Source organism: Equus przewalskii, chromosome 5, assembly GCF_037783145.1.
Source record: "Equus przewalskii isolate Varuska chromosome 5, EquPr2, whole genome shotgun sequence".
NCBI classification, from domain to species: domain Eukaryota; kingdom Metazoa; phylum Chordata; class Mammalia; order Perissodactyla; family Equidae; genus Equus; species Equus przewalskii.
The window spans coordinates 13,950,149-13,974,197 of NC_091835.1; the positions used below are offsets into that span (position 1 = coordinate 13,950,149).

At 39.8% G+C, this 24,049-nt stretch overlaps 1 protein-coding gene across 10 annotated transcripts in view; it reads left to right on the plus strand.

Moving 5' to 3' along the window:
* Positions 1–24,049, plus strand: part of NYAP2 (neuronal tyrosine-phosphorylated phosphoinositide-3-kinase adaptor 2) — a 257,064-nt gene that overhangs the window by 92,196 nt on the left and 140,819 nt on the right. For all 10 annotated transcript variants that reach the window (XM_070618403.1, XM_070618406.1, XM_070618405.1 and 7 more), the window contains one exon: positions 15,604–15,905. In XM_070618403.1, the coding sequence (XP_070474504.1) occupies positions 15,604–15,905 (302 nt within the window). The remainder of the gene's footprint in view (positions 1–15,603; positions 15,906–24,049) is intronic.

Here is a 24,049-nt window from a genome sequence, read left to right on the forward strand (position 1 = left end):
TGATTCTTAGCCTCAAAAACTCTAAAATCTCATGTTGATACATATACTATAATAGATATAAGATGAGGCAGAAAGTAACAAATAATACAAAAGCAATTCAAGCTGGAGAAGAAAGAGTGTATTGATAAAAGGCTCAAGGAGGAAGTGGCATTCAATTTAGGCCCTGATGCACTTGAGATAGCTTTTCTTAAAAATGGAGATGTGGTTTGAAGAGGAAAGAACCCCAGTGGGACAGAATTATGTGAGTGGGTGATATTATGACGAGACTGGAGAGGAGGTTGGACCAGATCATGCAAAGCCTCAATTGTCTTACAGAGGAACTGGACTCTTAAATTTTGGTAATCTTGAAGACCCTAAAGAAGGGGAATGAGGTAATCCTATTTTGTTAGTACTATTTTTTCAGGTTAATGATTAGTGTAGGGGGAAATTGAGATACAGAATTCAATTAAGAATATCATTTAGTAGCAAAGGCCAAAAGTTAATAAAAGCCTTGTAGATGGTTTGGAAAATAGGAGACAGATGTGAGATCCAGGGAGAAGAGGAAGGATTTATTGACCAGTTGAATGCGTGTACAGAGGAAGAACACAGGTGTCAAATTACTTGGAAGTTTTTAGTCTCTGTGACTTAGAGAATGATGATGCTTTTGAAAACAGAGTTTCAATAGAGAGAAAAGAGAGATGGTGCTGAGTTTGTTTTGGAACATACTGACCTTGAGTTTCAAAGGAATATCCATTTGGAAATATCCAGCATTTTGGGGGGAGGGCAAATATATGTTTCAGGAGGCAGGAAACAGTGGAATATCAGATTTTGACATCATATAAATAGGATAGAGCACTGAAGTCTTAAAAATTGATATTTCCCAAGGATAAGCACAGAGAAAGGAGAATAATGGAAACAGAATTGTGGCCTTTAGTGAAGCATGAGGGGCAAAAAGAGAAGTCAGTGAAGACACCAAGTAGGAGCAATCAGAGACATGAAAATAGGAGAGGACAATATCAGGAAGCCAAGGAAAAAAGAACATTCCAGAAAGAAGTTGTAGTCTAGAAGACAGAAAACAGCTCTGAAGAGATCAGTAAGAAGCTAGATGGAGAAAAAAGAAAATCACCTAGATCAAGCAATTAGCAAGGAAAATGTGACGTTTAAGAAAAGCATTTCAGTAGCCTCTTTGGTGGTAGAAGTCAGAGTACACCAGATACAGAGAGCATGTGGTTTGTGGAACAGCACAAGGAGGCAAGACTTTTGAGAATTTGATGATTTGTTTAAAGGTGCATCCCCAGCAGCTAATAATGTTTGCAGCACAAAAGAGATGCTCAGTAAATCTTTGTGAATTAAGGATGAATGGATGATTTAATATATGAATGAAGGAGAAGGAAGGAAGGATGGGTGAAATGGAAGGAGGAAGGAAGAGAGGGAGAGTGTAAGGAAGGAGAGATTGATGGGGCAGGAGCTCACAACTGTTTGAGGGAAAAAGTGTTTCTAAAGAAAGGGGAACCTAGAACGTTTAGAATGTTTTTAATTGCTGAGGAGAATAAGCCAATGGAGAATAAAGAAGAATCAATGTATGTAGAAAAATCCTGGTGACAGAGACTGAGTCAGAAGAACAGAGAAAGATTATAGTTAATGATGTAAAGAAATTCAGAGACGGAGAGGAGAAAGACACAGGGACCTCTCAATGAAGGGTGACAATCTTCTCAGTGAAATAGAGCTTATGATGCTCTGCTGAGGGCCTGAGCTTGGATTTACCAAAACTGAGGTGTCTCATAACTTTGAAACACTCATCATGAAGTATGTGCCTTTTGTAACTATATTATCATCTTAAATTATAAGGAGAGTAACCTTAAGGCACATTCAGATAATTTAGAAATATTACTTAGAAAGACATTGGATGAATTTGGGTTTTATATGGAAGATGAAACAACTATGTATTTTTATTCATTGATAGCTCATTTTCGCAATGATTCTGTAAATGCGTGTCTAGGATTTCCTGATCTCTCTGAGATGTATTTTTCCCTTTCACCTCCATGGCTCTATTTAAACTGTAAAGTATTTCCGGGACCTGAGCAGAATATTTTACGAGTGGCATTTCATTGTGCTCAAATACTCTACATCTGTAGGAACTTTTTATGAAGTTTTCGAGATCTCCTTTTTTCCAAGAAACTTAGAGCATCATTCCACTAAATTTTAAGACACTATTAACAGAGAAGAACATATTACAAACGTTTGGGAAGCGTGAATGCCTTACATGTAAGACAGAGCTAACATTAAAGCTTTTTTATTCCGCTCCTTTGACTTTGCTGAGCAAACTGTGTCATCTCTCTTCTAGAAGGTAAATGAATAGGTGGTTATGTACTTGGGACGTTTACAGATTCAAGGAAAACTCATTTTTCTGGCTGTAAAATTCATGCCAGAAATAACTTTGGGATATACCATTCCCTTTCTGCCAATATTATAGATAATACAGACTCTGCAAAATGGGGTGCATATTTTGCTAGTTTTGTACACAAAACAATATAGGAAGTTTTCACCAGTGGTGTCAGTATGTAAGGCACCGTCATAGATGATGGTCTGGGCTGAGAAAGTCCCTAGGTACCCAACTACTGATATGTAACTTCTCAGAAGAGAAAATATACTGAACTGGTATTGAAGAGCTTGCCAACTGCTACTTTCTTGAATTGTTTGGCTCTTTCCTACGTTCAAGGCATTGCTTTGTATGTTATCACCACCAGGAAAACGTACTCTCCTTCCAGGGTCCATTTCCAAAGTGCTTCAAGAATATAACTGTTCAAATAATTTTCTGTGATCTTTTATATTATTTTTTTGACAGTCCACAATTCTGGAAGGAAAATTTGACTTCCCTTTAGGTCAATGGCTATCTCTAAAATAACTCCCTTTAAATCAATTATCTTTGAGTCTTTGGTGGTTCTTATTTTGCAGGGAGGAATGAAATCCACATTTTTTGAGGCTTATTGAGCCTATACTATGTGCCAGGCTCTTCGCTAGTTGATTTATTTAGAGTGGAAGATCTAATGCAATTGGGACTGATTAAACAAAATGTAGAAAAATTGGAGAAATATTAAAAAGAGAAATATATAAGCACATAAAAAAGTCTTTTAAAATTTAAAGTTGTAAGTATACATTGTTTGCCCGATTTTGAAATACAGTCTTTTATTTGTGTGTTTTTCCCTAATTGGAATTCCATATAATATTTATGCATAAAACATGCTCTTTCATTTTCACTTTTTAATTTAGTTTCAGTTTCTTTAAAGTGGAGTCAGAATATAAAGAGATTTGGCAAAACAAACAAACAAACATAGTTCAGAGTCCTTCTAGATTCAGCAGATTTACCCTAATCTCACCAAATCCAACTAGACCTTTTCTTTTCAGTAAACCTCCTTTTGTTGAATATCTTCAAAGCAATCAATGTAGTGTTTCAATAGACTTTTCAGAGAAATTCTCATTGATTTTTCACACTCGTATTTCTTTGCTGCATGTAATATTTAATTATATAATTACAGCAGCAAATGCAATTGACATAAGCAAATTTGGGAACAAACCTGACTGACTCTCACAAACATACAATGACAATTCAGTCTCCAGAGCAGAAGCGTGTGGGCATGCCAGAGAGTAACCTATTGGCCATGGTTATGCAGAATACCACGGCTGCTAATTAAGATGTTTTACAAAGTTAAAGGGGAATTAGATCTAATCCAGGGATCGTTAGATAAAAATGAGTTTAGAGGCTTCTATGGTGTTATCTCAGGCATCCAAATTATCTACAAACAATATGACAGGTAGCTATTAGTAGCCTCTATTTTGTTTCAACAGTGAAAATAATTATTGGATAATCGTACCTGAGTCTCCTAGTGTTATTGCAGCTTTTCTTTCCAACGATAGTTTGAGAATGCCTAAGTCAAAGGATAAAAGAGAAAGCTTCTGAAAACATCGAGCAATTTTTCACAGGTCATATCTTTCCTTCCCTTCTATTATCCCTGCCTACTTTCCATTTGCTGCAAATAATTCATGGCATGTCTCTCAAGGGGCTCACAAACCAGTAGGGGAGATCAACTCGCAGATGACAACTGTAGAGTGCCACATAGGAGATGCTTTGATATGGAGAAGCACAGAGCCCCAAACAGCCCAGAGGAGGGGCATTGAGTTCAGCCTTGAGAAAGCCTGGCTAATAACAGGAGACTTCCTCATAGAAACCACATCTGAATGAGGTCCTAAAACACGATTTAGCTAAAAGAAGAAGTTCAGGAAGAGAGAGCAGTGTGACTGTTGGCTGAGGTCATGATTTAACCATCTGGGTCCTCAAGACTCATTGCCACACTTGGCATGTGGTCCGTCTTGAACTTTTATCTTTAAATCAACAATCTGGAACAAAGTTAAGGTGGAAACATGTTACATCAGAGGAATCTTAAGGTCAAGGAGGGAAAATGTTGCAGCTGAGATCTGGTGTAGGATCCAATCTTAAAAGACCTTGAGTGTCACATAAAAGTTTGGATTTTTAGTCTGAAGAAATGGAAAAGCTATCAAGGGGTTTTAATTTAGAGAGTGACATGGCAAATCTGCATTTACAAGGATAAATCTGGCAGCACTGTGGGACAAGATCGGCTCAGAGGCAATTGCATTAATTTGGCCAAGAAATGATGAGCCTAAACCAAAGCAGGCCAGTGGAGATGGAGTGGAGGGGATTAAGCTGATCCTGCATCCAGATTACTAACTCTTGTAAAAAAGACAAGAATTAGCAGTGTGTGAGTATTCACAGATTTTTTCCTTTCTCCTTCATCATAAATTAAGAAAATGGTAACCAAAGGAAAGGAGAAATAGAGCAAAATGTCATTAAATAACACTGTCATCCATCCTGGTGCTTAAGAAAGTTGAGAATTATTTTTGAACTATTCCCAGTCATACATTTCTCCACTCATTTATTTAATAAATACTCATTGGGTGTTCTTTTTGAGCCAGGTGTCATCTGGTCATTGGAAAGGCAAGACATAAATGTCTGATCAAGTTCTGTTCAAATACCTCTATAATTTCTCAGTTTCTCTAGATCCCAACAGTCAGCACAGAAATTCTCTTCTCTCCACTTCTCTCCCCTATCTGATGAAGTCTTACTCATGCTCCACATCAGCTGAAAAGCCACTTCCTCACATGGGACTTCCCAGACCGTCAGCCTTGGTCAGGGCCCCAGGACTTGATCTTCCATTGCACCTACCTGGTACTTCCTCTAAGAGAACCTCTGACCACGTGGTGCTGAAATCATGCTGCTTCAATAGTCTGTGATTCTCTGAGGACACTGCCCACTCTGCTTTGGTTACCGCCCGACAAAGAGCAGGCACTGGGATATTTGGTGAAAAAACAGTGGGTAAATTAATTAAAGGCCTCTACACGGAGAGCCGTTGCTTCCTCCATAAAAATTATACCTTTAGGAAGCCAAGTGAATTATTGTACTTTAAACTGGCGTTATTTTAGCCCCTTCTAATCCGGCAGTTCAAGGCCTATATGTTAACATTCTGTATTTCTAGCTTCTACTTCTAGGTTGAAAAGATGAGCCACATATGGTTAGTTAAACTCATTTGTAAAAACTTGGCACGTTCTCAAACCATATTCAAAGCTTATGTCAGTTTTCAAGACACAAATAAAATATATTTTCCAGAACCTCCCCTTCTTTTGTTGAGTTTTTGGAAAAGATCTCCCACGATATGAACTTCTGTAAACTATATTCTAACTTGAATCTGAATATCATGATTTGATTTGAATTTTCCATATACCCTCTCTTGTTCAAGCCATGACACTTCAAGGAGTAGAGAAGTCTTATTTAGGTATAGAAATAAGGAATGTTTTAATTTTAGATTCCAAAGTACCATAGATAATAACATATGTTAATCTTAAAAGCGCTTGTCATGTTTCAAGTAAAAATAAGTATCTTAAAGATGTTCCATAGAATTTGTTCTGGCTTTAATAAGCCTTATATTTCAGTCCTGCCTCTTTAGAAACTCAGAACTAAATTAAAGGAACTTTGATAAAGGTTAAAAATAATCTTGCTACTCCTGGCTCTAACCTCTTCACTTTATTATGACTAAGCATCAAATTAATGACAGCAATATCAACCTCAAACTTGGCAACAAGCACTTTGTGACAAATAATGCCATAGTTGTTTTTCAAGCATAACTCTGTAGCCGTTATTATCCTAAGCTCTAACTTTCATACTAGTCTTGAATTATCATGGAGTTTGACAGAAATAACCATAAAATCCATTCAATAGATTTGCCCAACACTATAACTGCCCAACTAATAATCATAGCAGAATGAATAAATTACTTATTTTTGTTCCTTTTCTTTTACTTCCAAGCAGGATTATTCTTTTCTTTTTTTTTTTTTTTGTTTTTGAGGAAGATCAGCCCTGAGCTAACAGCTAACATCTGCTGCCAATCCTCCTCTTTTTGCTGAGGAAGATTGGCCCTGAGCTGACATCTGTGCCCATCTTCCTCTATTTTATGTGGGACACCTGCCACAGCACAGCTTGACAAATGGTGTGTTGGTTCACACCTGGGATCCGAACCGGTGAACCCCGGGCTGCCGAAGTAGAAGGTGCGAATTTAACTGCTGCGCCACCGGGCTGGCCCTGGATGTTTTTTTTCCTAATTTGGATTTGGAAGTATATTGCCTGACAATTACTGTCAAAGTTCTTTTACAAAAGTAAGCAAAATTCATTTATATCGTTAGAGTATGTTTTCCTTTATGGTGCTGTCAGGTGGAAACTTGTTATTAAAATGCCTATTTTACAGCTGGGAACAGAAAGATAAATATTGGTACAGAGTTACATGGCAAACCAGGAAGGTAGGGAAGATAAATTAATATTCTTCTAGCCTCTACTTGTACTGGCCACTTTGCTAAGCGCTTTTGAAATTTTTTATCTTGATTTCTTACAACCACCCTGGAAAGTATTTCCCCTGTTATAAAGATAAGGGTAATCAAGTCTCAGAAAGGATGTGCGTCCTACCAAAAATGAGAAAGCTAGTCAATAGTCGATTACATACCCCACGTTCTTTCTAAGATACCAAATTTTTGGGCAGAGTTGAAATACCCTAGCAAGGAAAAATAACATACTTGATGCTTAAGAATATCAAGTTTAAGTGTAACATCTGCAGCAAATGGAAACTGGGTCCCCTCTCTTTGGGAAAGTTTTTTTTCTGTTTTATTTTGTTTTTCTGTAAATAGTTCCCCACAGCAGTTAATAAAAAGGTATGTAAAGATCTCATTTTTTACACTTGACTTTAATATCCAAGAAGCATCAATAAACAGCCAGACACAGGAAATTGATGTCTGAAAGAAATCTAGGAGAGTTAAAATATTAGGAGCACAAAAATAGAAAAGAGATATCAGTGAGGATATGAAGTGGTGAAAACGAATGTTTGAGCCTAAGGCAAGAAAGCCACAAATTGTGGCTTTGAATGAGCAAGTGGGGCTCAGGGAAGACATTAAGGGTAATGGTGAGTGAACAATTTGGAAGAAAATATGAGCACAGTTTAATTTTACTGGAGCCAAGTTTCCACATCAAAGTATACCGCATGATTGAAAAAATATATATAGGACAAATGTATAAGGCAGTTAGTTATTTCCATTTATAGCGCTAAATAGGAAGGATATTTTCAAACAATATATAAGTATGACGTGGTCATTTCCTGCTCTGTATCATTCCTGGTCCTTTCCTGACCTCAATTACATTTTCTGACATAAGCTAGCCAAAAGCATTTATTTAGTAACTGCTGCATTATACTGATTTATTTAGGACTTTTTCCAATGTGTCAGAAAACCCAACTATAATTGGCTTCAACAAGATGGAATTAGTAGCCTACACAACTGAAAGGTCCTAGGATTGACGTAGGTGCAAACATAACTAAATCTAGGCCCTCCACAATGTTCCAGACCTGGTCCCGCTAACCTCCCTTCATGTGGCAGGAAGGATGAGACGGGTCTGGGCTTCCACACAATACCCAGGGTTTACTCTGATTAGACTGACTTGAGGCGTTTGCCAGTTTCTACAGTCATGGCGGCCACAGGGATCTAGTGGTTGACTGGCCAGGTCTGAGTAATGAGCTGGACTGAGAGGAAGAAGACTGATCTCCACCCAGGAATTTCCATTGATAGGAGTAGGGAGAATGAATCCCTGGGAAGACAAATGACAAACGTCCACAAAAATTCTCTAACTAAGCCCTTGTCTGGCTGTCTCCAAAGTAGACTGACTTCCTTTCTTCATTTTTCCTTCATAAAACAAATGTGTTGGAACATTCACAAAGTGCTAGTGACTATCGTAGTGAACAAGCAGACAGGCTACCTGTCCTCATGAAGCTCAAGGTGAGTGGATGTGAACATCCACTTTATGAATGGATGATGGGCCTTTATGAATTGTATGTTGAGTTCCATCTGCCAAAAATTGCGGCAGATATAATTCATTACACTTCTCTCTTAAAAGTCTGACTTTGGGTTGAGGCATAATACCTGTCAAAAAAGGAAAAGAGGTAACACGCTAATCTCTTGGCTCTTTCTACGTCCAATTTTTCACGGGCATTGATTGCTTTACCTGGAATGATACCTAGAAGAGGCCAATACTGAAGGAGAAAAAGTGCAAGTCCTGGAGCAGGAGCCCTCTGGTGGGGTGGGGTGGAGGGAATTCACTGGGCAGCACAGGGTTGGCATTTGGCCTTATGTATCTGAAGAGAAGGCAAGACAGAGGCAGTGTCAAATATAAGCTTTTTAAGTTATAATTTTAATGAATAAAGTCTAAATATTGATTTCCTCCTACTCATTCATAGTAAAATGCCTAACGTGAAAGATCTGAATAGTTGGCAGATGACAGTGGTCAACTTGCCCACAGGTACATTTTATTATCTCTTTTATAGCTGTAGCCTCCATGTCCCTTTCAGATTTTCCCCATTTACTTTAAGGCTGAATGCGCCCTTTTCCCAATGCCAGATAAGTACATCTTCTTGAAAAATCAATAGAAAACATTCCCGGTGGTTCAGAAGTTTGCAAAGGTAGAAATATACTGGATTATGTATCAGTGTCACGGAGGGATTTTTGAGTTCAGATTCACAGAATTGTTCCAGAAAAAATATCCAAGCAAGCACACTCCTAGGTAACTTAAAAGTTTGTATCCCAACTTCCTAGATATGCTGGAAAGAGGATGTATATATGGAATGGGATTCTGGTTTTTCCTACTGGTTCCCAAGGAAGACTCTGCTATGAAATATTGGCATGTTTGTTTCAGAAGTACACACAGAAGCTACAACGCTGTCACTTTTAGAGATGACACTTCACCTTGGTAGCTCCCCCTTCTCACGGGTTGTGTTTTCATCTCTGAAAGAAAGCAGCTCTCAGAAGGAGACACACAACATTAATCCTGATGGATTTTAAAGAAGACAGCAAGACAAGTAACAATTTCTGTCGAATACCATTGTCAAAGTAGTTTTGACGTTCTCGTGTTGCGTCTTTCTTTATCAGTCCTGATCAACAGGTGCTCTGAAAAACTGAAGCAAGTGTTGGAGAAAGTGAACAGCATGGGGACTCTAGTTGCCTAGATTATCTTGATATTTTGAGTTAAATGCAGGATTTTGTTTTCGCTTTGTGTGCAGTTTTTTGAGGGTACGTGGTACCACATACCATCTTTTAAAGACACGGCCCTACAAGGCAAACAAAATGCAAGAGGACAGGACTGAAAGTAGAAATTTTAAAGCTAAAATTATTGACCACATATTATATATCCAACTCTGTGCTAAGTGCTTCGTATGTAACATTTCAGGTAAACTTGATAACAATTCCATAAGGCCAGTACTAATATTTAACAGACACAGAAATGGTCTTAGGGATGGGTAAAGTACAGTTGCTAAATGATGGAGCTGCGGATAGAGCCTACAACTCAATGATTCCAGAGCACAAATGTCCAGGCCTGTGCATTAGCCACCAATTTGCTTCAGGGAGAAGTTTGCGGACAGTTTAGCAATTACTTCTGGGGGAAACAACTTCCTGGATTTGAGCAATACGTTACTTTTTGTGTTTTATAATAGAAAAACTAACTAACAGTCAACTGGATCTTGCAACACTGCCTTCATTGTGTGAGGAAAAAAAGCACACTTGTTTAAATTCAGGATTATGAAACTTATTTTTATTTTTATAACATAAGATGTGTCAGGCTTAATCTATCTTAAGTGTTAGAGTCTTATTGCAAAAAGACTCTTTCTTCGGCCCACGTAACTTTCCCTTCAAGCTGTGTTGTTCCTATAGTGGAGTTGGTTCGACCTCCCTAACCACTATTTAAATGCTCAGTCTGAGGCAAGAGAATGCCCTATTTTCACAGGCATTTCTTATTTCGGGGGTCTCACGTTTGTTTTTAGGCTTTCTCTTCCCTCTTCTTTGGTTACTGAATGTCTGTCATTGGTTGTATGATTGTTCCTAAGTATGTCAGTTCATGCCTTCCAGAAAGTAGACACCAAGCTAGATGGGGTTAAAAGCATGAGAGATTTATTGAGGAGGATGCCTAGGAGGGGGCGGGAACAGAGATAGGCAGGTCAAGCCTCAGGCCACAATGCAGCGTGACACCTGTGAAAGGAGAGGGGCAAGGAAAACATTGGCTAGAAAGAGCCTCAGACCACGGTGAAGCTAGGGCAAGTCTTGGACAGCCAAACAGGGGAACTCAGACACCAAAACTGCCAATAAAGGATTACTACACTGGGCAGAAATAGCTAGGTCCCATACCTCATCATGCACAGCCTTTGGCTAGGAGCTTTCCAGGGACAGAGTGGCCTTGACTAAAATGCTGCACCAGAATTTTTGCTTTTTGGTGAGGAAGTTTGGCTCTGAGCTGACACCTGTTGCCAATCTTCCTCTTTTTCTTATTTTTTTCTCCCCGAAGTCCCAGTCCATAGTTGTATATCTTAGTTGTAAGTCCGTCTAGTTCTTCTGTGTGGGACGCCACCACAGCGTGGCGTCCGCGCCCAGGATCTGAAGTGGTGAACCCCGGGCTGCCAAAGCAGAGCACGTGAACTTAAGCACTACACACTCAGGCTGGCCCCAGCTGCACCAGATTTGAAGACTCCAGCTGGTGGCTGTCAGCTAACTTCCGTCCTTAGAGAAGTTTCTCTCTCGAGGAAGATCTGAGCCACAAACCTTCAATGACTGCAGCACTCCACCCCTTTCACTCAGCAGATGCTCTTCTGCAGGTTTGGGGAAACAGCCCTTTCATAGCTCCCATGGGACTCGTCCTGAGGGGAACCTTTCAAGGAGGCAATTAGTGCGATAAACTATAGCTCTCCTCACTGCAGTTTACATGAGGGCTGCAACTGGTACTCATTATCCCCCTCCTCCAAAATTTACTCTAAATTCACCTCACTCTCACCCTCAGCTACCACCTCTGTTGGTCTCAGTGGCTTACTAGGTGAGGAGACTAATCCCTCTCTCCTGAGAGACTGAAACCTAAGGCCAGGGTTGCTGCATGTGACCTTTCAAAGTAACAATTGTGTAAGAGAGTATCAAGAGGGGTTCCACACATTTTTCTCTCTGCCTGGTCAAGGAACAATAGCCCTGCCTCTTCCCGCTGATCAGTGTCAATGATCTCTTCCACAACGGAGACGCATCTTCTTGCCTGCTGGCCGCTATATAAAGGGAGTTCAAATTACCCAGGAGGCAGCTATCGCTCGTTGTTCAATGGGATCCTTGCTGTGTCTTCTAGAAAGAGTGTGGCTCCTTTGGTGACCAGGACCTCTAACTCTGTAGAGCCCAGAATTATGAGGACGGGAAGTACGAAATCCTCCAATGGTCATTGGTTGACAGCTAACTTCATTTCTCATGGCAAGTTCTCTCTTGAAGGCGTATCTCAGTGGCATACACCACAACTGCTTTATCAGTAATTGGTCCCCTACCTCTAAAAGGATTATGCATCCCCACATATTGCCATGTAACTTGCAGTGCTTCCTTGTTGGACGAGATTCTATCCCTACCCCCATGGACATCAAGTTTGTCCATAAGACTGGTTTTAGCTAATGGAATGTGAGTGAAAGATTATATGCCACAGTTGAGCAGAAGCTTTAAGAGACACTGTGTGGTTCAGTGAGTTTTTTCCTCTCTTTACCATGAGAATATATCCTTACAGGGGCTAGATCTGAGAATGAAGAAGACATGTCGAGCAGAGCCACAGCCAATGCACAGCCAACTCAATTAATACAAGCAAGAGATAAACCTTTGTTTTGGCAAATCACTAAGAATCTGGGATTGTTTGTTACTGCGAAATAACTTAATGAAATCTGACTGATGCAATATATATCTTTTTATCTGTGATATTTTGCCTGGTCTCTGGCTAGTCCCACTTGTCTCACTTTCTGATATTTGTGTCTTCCTGGCTGTTTTAGCTAACAGATATCTGCTAATTAATGGTTTTGACTATTGCTCTTAATGTTTCTGGGGTTTCTGGGTTGGCTACATTGGAAACATCTGGATATAGTTTTTGAAAACAAAAAACTCATCGGCTACACCTACAAAGATTCTGATTCAACAGATATGATTTAGTAGTTGTCCTTAGTATGGTCCAGGAGGCTTCATATTTTTAAAACTTCCTATGTTGCTATAGTAAATTCAGGAATTTATTGTATTTGTAATTCTTTAACCTTCAATTTGCTTTAGACTAATCGTCTTTACTGGTCTGTTGAACCTACATGTACCATAACCTTTATTGCTTACCCTTAGTCTTGCCTTGGAAAATGGCCTTTGTATCCAACTTATCTTAGTCCCATTTCTTCATCCTGCATTCACAGCCTGGTCAAATTAAACTGGTATCTGAGATCTGTTATTGTTTGAAGCCTACATTGTGTTTCTCTTTGGAAGAAGTGTTAGTGTGTGTGTGTGTGTATACATGTACATAAATGAACAAAAGCACAGAGAGTTAGATGAAATTGTTTTATGCTAAAAAATGTAATTTTGAAATGAAGAAGCAGAGCTAATTATCTGCCTGGGAAAAGGTGCGGACCCTATTTAGGTCAAAAGTAACAGAGAAATTGCTGATACAATTATTCCTAGTAACTCTCTCATAAATGCCTGTGTGTATTAACACATGCATAAACCCCCTCACATGGCTATGTTACTGGGAGTGAGATGACTGTCTCAGCAAATCCTTAAGTACCTTTGGTTCAATGATATGGAAACAGAAATAAGGAAAAGACATGAGTGTGCCAAATGACTGAAGCCGAAGTTGGATGAAATCAAATATCTTGTCTTCTACAAGAAAGATCAAGGCCACAATCAGCACAAATCAAAGATCAATTTTCCCATTCCACTATGCCCAGCCCCCACCTCCACCCGACCTAGTCTGCCTTAAATTCTTAATGATTTTTCACAAATCATTCCATTTGAATAAACTCCTAGTTTATTTCTTGATTGATGTTCTTGAAGAAAGCACAGAAAATAAAATGCAAGAAAACACTGCACAGGCTTAGGCTGCTTGCCAGTATGGTGTGAAAACTTCCACTTTGCCATCTCTTTGATTCTATTCGTGCTTCTGGATATCCATTGTTCTGGTTAGTGCACTGAGCTTCCAGTCACCTTTATTCTGTTTTCCAAAGATGATATATCTAGTGTCTGAATAGCAACTCAAAATATTCAGAAAAAGGTGAAGTAAATGTAAAAAAAAAATTTTTTTCTTGGTAAGAAAGACTGGCCCTGAGCTAACATCTGTTGCCAATCTTCCTCTATTTTGTATATGGGATATCACCACAGCATGGCTTAATGAGTGTTGTGTAGGTCCACACCTGAGATCCGAACCTGTGAACCCTGAGCCACCAAGCAGAGTGCACAAACCACTACACCACCTGGCTGGCCCCAATGTAAAAATATTTTTGATTGAGTGGCAAGTTTATCGGAATTGAATGCCAGAATCCAAGTCTCATATTCTTGTTGAATCCTTTCTGGTTCTATCCATAATGGTCAGATAATTGTCATAAATCTTCAACTGAAGAGAGAAAAAAAATCTCATTTCCCATTATTATTCCTACTAGGATCAAAAATTTATGACAAACATTAATAACAGTGTGAAAGATGCAATTAAGAAAACTGCAAAACTTTACCTTGAATTCCATCATGTTATAAAGGGAAAGCCAACTTAAAATTAAAATTAAAAAAAGAAGCCAGAGTAAACTTGTGTCTGGAAAGGTATACTCAACAGGCTTCCAAAATTCATATGCTCAAAGATACATTTTACCATCCACGTTTAAGAAAATCAGTACAATGTTTCTTTTTTTTTTTTTTGAGCAAGACTAGCCCTGACCTAACTGCTGCCAATCCTCCTCTTTTTGCTGAGGAAGACTGGCCCTGAGCTAACATCCATGCCCATCTTCCTCTACTTTATATGTGGGACGCCAACCACAGCATGGCTTGATGAGCGGTGCCATGACCGCACATGGGATCCGAACCAGTGAACCCTGGGCGGCCGAAGAGGAACATGCTCACTTAACCGCTGTGCCACCGGGCCGGCCCCACTCAAATATTTCTAACAGTGTTTCTTTTTGTTTCCTCTATTGATGAATGAACATAAATGAGGCAAACTCTAGGAAAAACTCACTTTTAAAATTTTACCTTGACATTCACGCCCTTCTCTCCATAAAGGAACCACCATGACTTGATAGCTTAGAGAAAGGCCCAAGAGTCATTTGCTGTATGCTTAGGTGACCTTCAAACCGAGACTCCTTATATTTTTAAATTTTTGTTCAAACTTTCTTATGTAAAACTTAAGAACCTTACAATTGAAAACTTTGCATACTCTGAATATTTATGAGGTATTCAGAACTATCCCAGGATCAGATGATATTTTGAATACACTTCTTTATTAGGTGTTACTATTTTATTCTACCAAGCTAGCTTATCAGTAGAACGAAGTCTCTGGTGTAACTGAAGGATTCTGGAAGACTAAGAGAGGTTGATAATTCCTTCACTGATTTAAAGAAGTATTTTTCCTTCCTGCCTGCCTTCCCGCCTTCCTTTCTTCCTGCCTCCCTTTCTCCCTTTCTCTCTCTCTGTGTCCCCCACCTTGTATTTGGTAACAGAACCCCCTTTTGTTGCTGTCATTGTGTGTTTTGTTTTCCCCACTTTATTAACCAGGTAGAAGTAGGGATGGTTTTGATGAGCGGAGAAGAGATTCAAGTGCTGTCCACTTGACCTCAGTCATGCGTCAAAAGACAGTCTATGACTCATTGTCATGGAATTCTTGTCTACTTTTTAAGCCACTGCCAAGACTTACTTCAAAGTAAGAAAAGTGATTGAAGATGAAATGTGCCATGCAGTATTTTTTTTTCTTTGGAATGCTATTTTGAGAGTATCTAGATAATACCAGAATATCTGGAAATAAGTGTTAGGATTTCTGATTATAATCAAGTTATGTTTGCTTTATTGGCATATTTAATGCCAAAGTATAGAATGCTTTCATGCTAATGGAAATGTTTCTTCACTTGTCTGAAATGAAAATTTGAACTGTCGCCTGTTATCAGTGTGCTTGTATCCATGACCTTGCACACCTGCCTCCATTTCTCTTCACGGATTTCGGTTTGCTTTCTTTTACAGCATAGGTGGAGAGGTAGGACGGAGCCACGACGGCAGTTACGTGGGCAAACACTTCCGCATGGGATTCATGACCATGCCTGCTCCTCAGGACAGACTTCCCCATCCTTGCTCCAGTGGCTTTACTGTGAGGTCACAGTCCCTGCACTCGGTCGGGGGCACAGATGATGACAGCAGCTGTGGCTCCCGGAGACAGCCACCGCCCAAGCCCAAGCGGGACCCCAGCACCAAGCTGAGCACGTCCTCGGAGACAGTCAACAGCACAGCCGCCAGTAAGAGTGGGAAAGCCCCCGAGCGGACTGAAGGTAACACACACCATGCCCACGTCACTAGAAACAGATTTCAGACAGCACATTCTGGTCAGCTTGCTAATGAGTATTTGCCTTTCTCCTTGCATCGCATAATCTTGCCTCCATCTCCCGGAAGTCCCAGAAAAGAATTGGTGGGGAGGGGATTATTTACTGAGGTGTTGTTGTGACACCCAGAAAAATGTATTTAATTTCTATCATCAGAAAGGGAAGGCAATATGTGAGTTTTCTTATCCTCTTTAAAGCTCGGAATCGGGAAATTATTTTGCCTAGAAATATATCTAAAACTTATATTTGCTTGATTTTATTAGTATTACTGTAATCTGACTCAGTGAGTCCATCTCTTGGTGAGTGCAGAGCTGAAAAGTACAACCAAGGCAGAAGTAGGTGAAGAAAAGGTTTACTGCTTGCATAAGCAACGGAGAACACTGGGGATAGCTCCCAATGCCCGTCTCCCCGAGCTCAATGCTGGTGGAGACTTTATACACAAGAGAGCAGAGGATAACAGGTTTATTTGTAACAACTGTGTAACTACTCTGTTCAATCAGAGCATGTGCATAGCAGGTAAGCATGCTATTACATACATTGCATGATCTGAAAATGGCTATTTGGACCCGGAGGAATAGAATTTAAGGTGCTAATAAGTTTAGGTAACTTTAGGACACTTGGTGCTGGAACATTTTGCAGGGATCTTGCTGCAAATGTGTAAGCCTCTTTGTAAGAGAGCAACATCTGCAAAATGGGGACATCATTTTCTGCAAAACAGAACACATAGTTTCTTCTTGCTGAAAAACATTTGACAGGCCATGTTAGTTGTTGGTGAGGTCCTCAATTACCCTTTCTTTGCCTGGTTCCCTGGTCACATTACTTGTATAATTATGGAAGTATTATATGAGTATTAGGGAAACCTGGTAATGCAGGAAAATATGAAGAAGAAAAGAATGTGATCATCTTTAGAAACAATCGTTTTTTTTACATTTTGGTGTACTCCTTTCAGGGAATATGAATTTATATGTATGTGTGCATGTTTGTAGTATATAAATATATATTTGTGTGTGTATATATTTGTCTCCAATATTTATCTCTAATTTCTACCTATACCTATATTTTTCATCAGCTATCAAATAACGCAAATCAAAAATATCTCAGCGTCCTGGCTGGTCTATGAATAAATTAGGTCAAGTTAACCCCAGATCTCACCAGTTCTTTAGCCCTCACTTGAATAAGTAAGTTGCTTTCCTGAGTTTTTCTTGAGAGTCCTTTGGTGGGAGAGCAGTGTCAAGCGTGCTTTGATACAAGCCCATTCAGATTTTTGTATGTTAGTTGTGGAAAACACTTCAAGGTTCCCAGTGCTGCCAGTGGCCAGCTTGAGAGCACAGCTCTGCCAGTTCCCATAGTCTTTCTTCTGTCCTTTCTGTCCCTGACATTCTCCACAGCAAGCTTCCCTGAGCCCCCAGGGTACTAAGTTTCGCAATGGTGTGCCACAGAGTGGAAGGCAGGCGGTCCTTTCCTCAGCTGGGCAGGGTTCTTTGTCACCTGGGCACCCGGGTCCCTCATGAAAGCTTCCTCATCTTCTGGTCTAATCTTTCCACAGAAGCTCAAACCTAGTCCATGAGGTAGTGTGCCCATGAGGCATGTTCCGTCTCTTCCATTACCCTCTTCTCTCCTTTCTTCCATATTGATGCCCAAGTGCCTTCAGACAGAGAACAAAAGCTTCAGTGCATACCGAACAATACGAATAAATGCCTCGAGATGGAGCTAATCCATCCACTCTAGAAGGAAAATATCCACTTAGGCTCAGTTTTTCTGCTACATACATATGCAAAAATACATCACGAGTATGTGTACATGTGTGAGAGAACAAATATGAATAACATGTACGTGTACGCATATTTACAAAATTGAAATCATAGGACATAGAGTTTTGTGTTTTCCCTTATTCTCTTATGACCATTTTCCATGGCATCCAATTTGTTAAGAAACACCATTTTTAAGGAAAAAGTGTACGACAATACTTTATTTAATCGTTATCTCCTTGATGAATACTTAGGTTGGTTCTCATTTGTATTGCCGTAATGACTAGTGCTGACTAGCGTTGCAATGAATATGTGTGTGTCTGTCTGTTATTTGTGTAACTCTCTCTATTGTTCCTCTGCTGCCTGAGGGTAGATTAGAAATGTGATCCTTTTTTCTCCTGATTCAAGGTCATCAGTATGTCCTTCAAGTTGTAACACAGTGACAGTTTTAGAAACTATTTAGGTGTTTCATTTCCTTGTTAATACACTAAAGGGCCCTAGAGATCTGACTTTGCAAATTTGAAATATTGTTCTTAGGTTTCCTCTGATATCGATATGTGGTACCTTTCTCTTCTGTTTATTTTCTGTGACCTTGTTTCCAGAAGTCCTCTCTCTCTCCTACTTTTCTGCCAGAAAACTATGTAATCACTGACATTAGATTGCAAATAGAAGTTACTGTTTTACAGTAGTGGTCTCTGAATGATGATCTAGAATGTGCTCGAGAATGCTTCAAGAATAAAGGGGAATAAAACAACCCTCTGAAGGGGAGGGGAGAGATGAACCAGACAAGGAAAGCAGTGAGTAAGGAGTGTGTTAGCAAGCAGTGTAATGCTGCTGGAAACATTCCTGGAAGAAGTGTGAAATAAACACCTCAGAACAGCGCCCTTCAGGGGAGAGTGACCTAGGGTATTCACAGTGAACACATGGGCAAAATCATGCTGATTGTCCCGTAGCTGAAACATTTGAGTGGCAATTCAATTGTCTTAAAAAAAGAACTAATTACCATTCCTTTGGGATGCTTTGGGTACCTAATTCCTGAGGCAGAGAAGCTCATAATTCTTTCAGAACCCTTCGCATCCAAGGATATAGGGTTCCAAATAGCTAGTTATCAAACAGAAGACCGCAGCTCTACTAACTTTATTTCTTCCGAGGACAGAAGAGGAGATAGTGACTAAGTTACAGCAGCAGCAAAGACTTAAGTTAGACTTGGAAAACTACTTGATGGGCAGTGAGGCTTATTAAACACTAAGTCCAAGTTCAACATCGCTCCTCAAAAGGAGCTCTAAGGATGGATTGAGGAGCTTTCAGCTATATTGTGTCTTTGAGGATGGTCAGTGGACCAGATAGACTCTCAGGATGCGGTGCAGAAATGAGCGATTCTCAATGCAAATTTCACCTTCTCTTCAGAAGACTTATTAAAAAGGGCAATTGCAAAACTGGATGCATTCATCACTTCAATAACAACAGGAGAGAATTAGGGCTCAGTTCAGAGATGGGGGAAAAATCTTGAGTCCAAATGCATGCGTGCATATGTGTGTACTCAAAGCCAAAATTGTATAAATATGTAGATTGGTCTTTTATGAATTCTCAGTTCTGCATAATTGTGAGTTAACTGGAGTTCATTACAGAGCATATGTTTTCTTTACAATTTTTCTAGCTATCAAAATTATAACAAAGATGAAAAGTGACTTTTATAAATCTTAGTCTGTCTTTTCTTTTTACATTAAATGCCAGCAAAATCAAAATATTGATTCAGTGGCATTAGAATGATTTCCATGGTAACTGGCTCCTGTTTAAGTAGGAGATTATGACTTCCCTGTGGATAGAGGTAAAAATGAACTGGACTTGTGGCAAAACAGCTTTTCAGAGTAGGAAAAAAAATAGTTTAATGATGAACACAAACCAAAAAAAATCACACACCAAGCAAAGTATAATTCAGTTTTTAAAAATTATAATTCTGTCCATTAAACATACACATTTACTATTTTATTTTAAGACCTTCTACAGTAATAACTCCTTTAAAAAATTATATGGTAGAGAAGATAAACTGGCAATAAGTATGTGATAAATATTTTAATTGTTCTTTTCTGTTGCTTCAGTGTGGTAGCTGCTTAGTTTGAGGAAAGATTAGATGAAATAAAGGGAGTTAGCCAGGAAGAATGAGGGGCCCTTCAGGCTGTGTCTTATGTATGATCCAGAAAATGCAGTAACCGTGTGACCTCACATCCGCCGTTCCCATTGCTCAGGTAAACGTGTATCCCATTCCTCAATAGCGTCGTTGTTAGAGATGCTGTGCGGTGCAGCAAAAGCGACTGTATTGAGAATCAACACACAAACATTGATTTTGGGTGAATGACCCAATGAGACTGTTTCTTTACCTTTAAAATGATTATAAAGAACTGCCAATTGTTGGTGCCCTGCCTCCCTCACAGCCTTATGACGACCTAAGGGGCTAATGTCCATGATGGTGGATGGTAGAAAGAAACTGCCATACAAACATAAGTTAGTACTATTTTAAATGTGTAATTACCACCTATTGGGAGACCTGGATACCAAGAAATTTTGGTTTGGTGAAGCACATATAATAAAAATAAATAGGAGAGGAAAAGAAAGGCCATATGCACACACGCTCTATGTGTTAGAGGCCTAAAAATTTTACACAATGGCCTGAATAAACAGGGAAGTATTGTCCAATGTTCTCTCTTTTCGTAATATTATGACATTAGTAAAATGTTTGGTATAATGAGGAAAATATTTTTATTAAACTTCAAGTACCACTACACTTTAAAGTCCTTTAAAAAAAACCAAAACTAAATATTCTTAACTTCCACTTGTTATGAACTCTTCCTTCAAGTCAGTTCCAGCCTTAATTTATGATATTATTTCATGATGCTCTCTTTACAAAGTGATAAAGAAATACTTTTGGATTTGGATAGTTTTCCTGGTTTCTGATCTGGAGATGTTTATTAGAGTTATATATGTGATTCAAAAATTGGAATCCCTGCAGGAGTATTTGGAATCATGACTGCCCTTAAAACCTTGAAATGTGTGGTTGAGCGAGAACCAATGGAGGAAGGCTGAGTTCACTAAGGTCACTGCCTTAAAAACAAAAACCCAAGCAAATTCCTGCTTAAAAGTTACCAAAAAAAGTAAATTACAGCCTTTAACAATGTTATTTTTCGTGCCTTCATTTATTCAGCCAATACTTTGAGCACCTGCCTTTTTATACTGAGGATCCAGGGGCAAACAGAACAGAAATGGTCTTTTCCTTCATGTTACTTACAACCAATTTTGTTTCCAGCTCTCCATCTCAGCCCGTTTTTCTCTGTCCATGTCATGGGGCAAGCACTGATTTAAAGGAATCATTTCTAGGGCCAGTCCCAGCAGCCTAGCGCTTTAGTTCAGTGCACTCCACTTTGGTGGCCTGGGTTTGGCTCCTGGGTGCGGACCTACACTGCTCTGTTAGTGGCCATGCTGTACTGGTGGCCCACATACTAAAAAATAGAGGAATATTGGCATAGACATTAGCTCAGGGCATATCTTCCTCAGCAAAAAAATAAGTAAAGGCATTATTTCTAGAAACCAGAAAATCTGGCATACAACCATGTGAGTTTCTTCCATATAATTAGTTGTTTAGCTCTGGAAGAAATAGTTTAACACATTTTAATAATGTGATTTTTCCTACAAGGAGTATTTGTTGCTCTTTTCTTGTTTGGTGTTGACAGTTTAAAAATGCCTGAATCTGATTTTCAACCAATGTAAAGCTTCAAGCAACCTGTGGGCATTTGAAGAGTGAGGAGGAGAAACAGGTTGAGTGTGCTTATTATCATGGGGAACTTATAGGTTTCCCAGGTCAGAATTTGATTTAGAGAACCTAAATCAAGCCCAGTTAGTGCCAGCTGTATAATTGATTTTGCTGTCTCAGTTACCAGCCCAGATCTCTGATACTTATAAGGTGATCATAAATTGTTTTAAAGATTATTCCCTTTATAACTTAGCATGATACATTAGAAAAACATGGGGTTTAGAGGCAGACAGACTTTGGTTTTCTATCAGTGCTGCCAACATTTAGCACTGTTTCTCTCAGCCTCAGTTTCCTCTTCTGTAAAATGGGAATAGCAATACTGATCTATGTGCTAGGGAGAGTAGTGTCCAGGATGGTATCCAAGGTTCCCCATTCTCTAGTATACTCGCCTGTGTATTCCCTGGAACTGACATACCATCAGCTGCTTGAAGATGGAGGGGGCCATGTGGCAAGGAACGTGGGCAGCCTCTAAGAATTGAGAGTGATCTGCAGCTAAAAGACAGCAAGGAGACAGGGTCCTCAGTTTACAACTGCAGAACTGAATTTTGCCAACAACAAGAATGAGCTTAGAAGTGAATTTTTCCCCGGAACCTCCAGACAAGAACTCAGCTTGCCTGCCACCTTGATTTCAGCCTGTGGGACCCTGAGCAGAGAATCCAGCCTCCTGGGTTCTGGCTGTGCCCAGAGGTCTGATCTATAGAACTGTGAGCTAATAGAGAGGTATTGATTTTTCAGCTGCTATGTTTGCAATAACTTGTTATGCAGCAATGGCAAAGTAATCCATCTTACCAAGCTGTTAGGCAGAAAACGTGAGGCAAAACACATTAGCAAAGGCTCTAAGCCTACCAAAGAGAAGATGCTCAGTAATCTTGTGCCCTTCCTCCCTCAGCACTGGGCTGTATTCTCAGGTCGTGGAGGGGGTGAGAGAGTGCCAGTGGCCTTCCAGACTTCCCAAGCCAGACCTTGAAACCAGATGAAAATCAGATGACGGAGCCTTGGAAAATGCTGAAATATCAGGTCTTTTGTGCATCTGCTTAGCTCTTTCAAAATTTGGGTCTTTTCCTGAAAGAGCCCTTCACCAACAGTTTTTGTTCTTTCAAAGGGCTCAGCAATGGCTTTTCGGTGGCGTTTTGAATGGCTCATTTAGATGACTGCAACTTTTCTCCTAGGGCCTTTATTCACACAAGTGGCACTTGTATTTCACAGTGTGATCCCAAGAAGTGCTCGATGCCCCATTTAGCAACACACTAATAAAACACACGGAAGGTGGGAAACAGGCTCTGGAAATCTTCATCATTTTGGCATTGGGCAGTGAGTGCTCTAGCGTGTATTCTTGTTTATCTTATGGGATGAGATGTGGGAGATTATCATCGAATGCCCACGTTCCTGGATTTCTCTTTCCAGGTTGACAGAATCCAAAGCTGCTAGGCTTCCTAGTGTAAAAGCCATCTGTCAAACCAGGGGCTGCTCAGATGGAGACAGACATACGTCTGCAGTGTGTGATCTTTTTCTAAATGTACCCCAAGGCCCGTGAATGAAACGGTTTGCAAGTCAAATCATCGTATAACACGTCTTTCTCTCAGTTCTTGCCATGGTTGTTGATTCTAGTCCAAAGAGCTACCCTGCCTCTTTAGTGGTCTCACTCAACATCTTTCTATTGAGAATGTGAATTTGACCTGATTTTTCTCAGTGTCTTAGACTCCTAAGAGGATTTTTGTCTACATTGTTGGCACAGATGAATTCTTCCAGAAAAGACCAATAAGCTCAACAGTCCTGAGTCTGTCGTGATCAGAGCATTGATTTTGAGGGTGTCCTATTGCTGTGCAAGAAATTTAGTGGCTTAAAACAACACATATTTGTTATCTCACAATTTCTGTGAATCGGTTTTCTGGGGGTCTCCCAAGGCTCCAGTACAGGCACCAGCTGGGGCTGGGTCCTCATCTGAGGCTCAGGGTCCTTTCCAAGCTCATGTGGTTGTTGGCAGTGTTCACTTCCTTGCGGTTGTAGAACACACAATATCTCGCTTCTTCAAGGACAGCAGGAGAGAGAGTCTCTCTCACTTGGATTCTCTCCCTTTGGGGAAGGCCTGGACCTTCTTTTAAATAGCTCACCTGGAATAATCTCCCTTCTGATGAACTCAGAGTCAATTGATTAGGATCCTTAATTACAATTGGAAAATCCTTTCACTTTTTTTCACATACAGTCATGTGCTGCATAATGACAACTCAGTCAACGACAGATCATATATACAATGGTGGTCCCTTAAGATTAGTATCATATAGCCTAGGTATGTAGTAGGGTATACCATCTAGGTTGGTGCACGTACACTCTATGATGTTCACACAACGATGAAATAGCCTAACGATGCATTTCTTGGAACATATCCCTGTCATTAAGGGACGCATGACTGCACTGTAACGTAACCATGTGAGTAAAATACCTGAGTCCTGCTTGTACCCAAGGAGAGAGAATTCTATAGGGTGTAAGACACAGAGGGCATGAGTCATGTGGACAGCCTAGAGGTCTGCCTACTCAGAGTG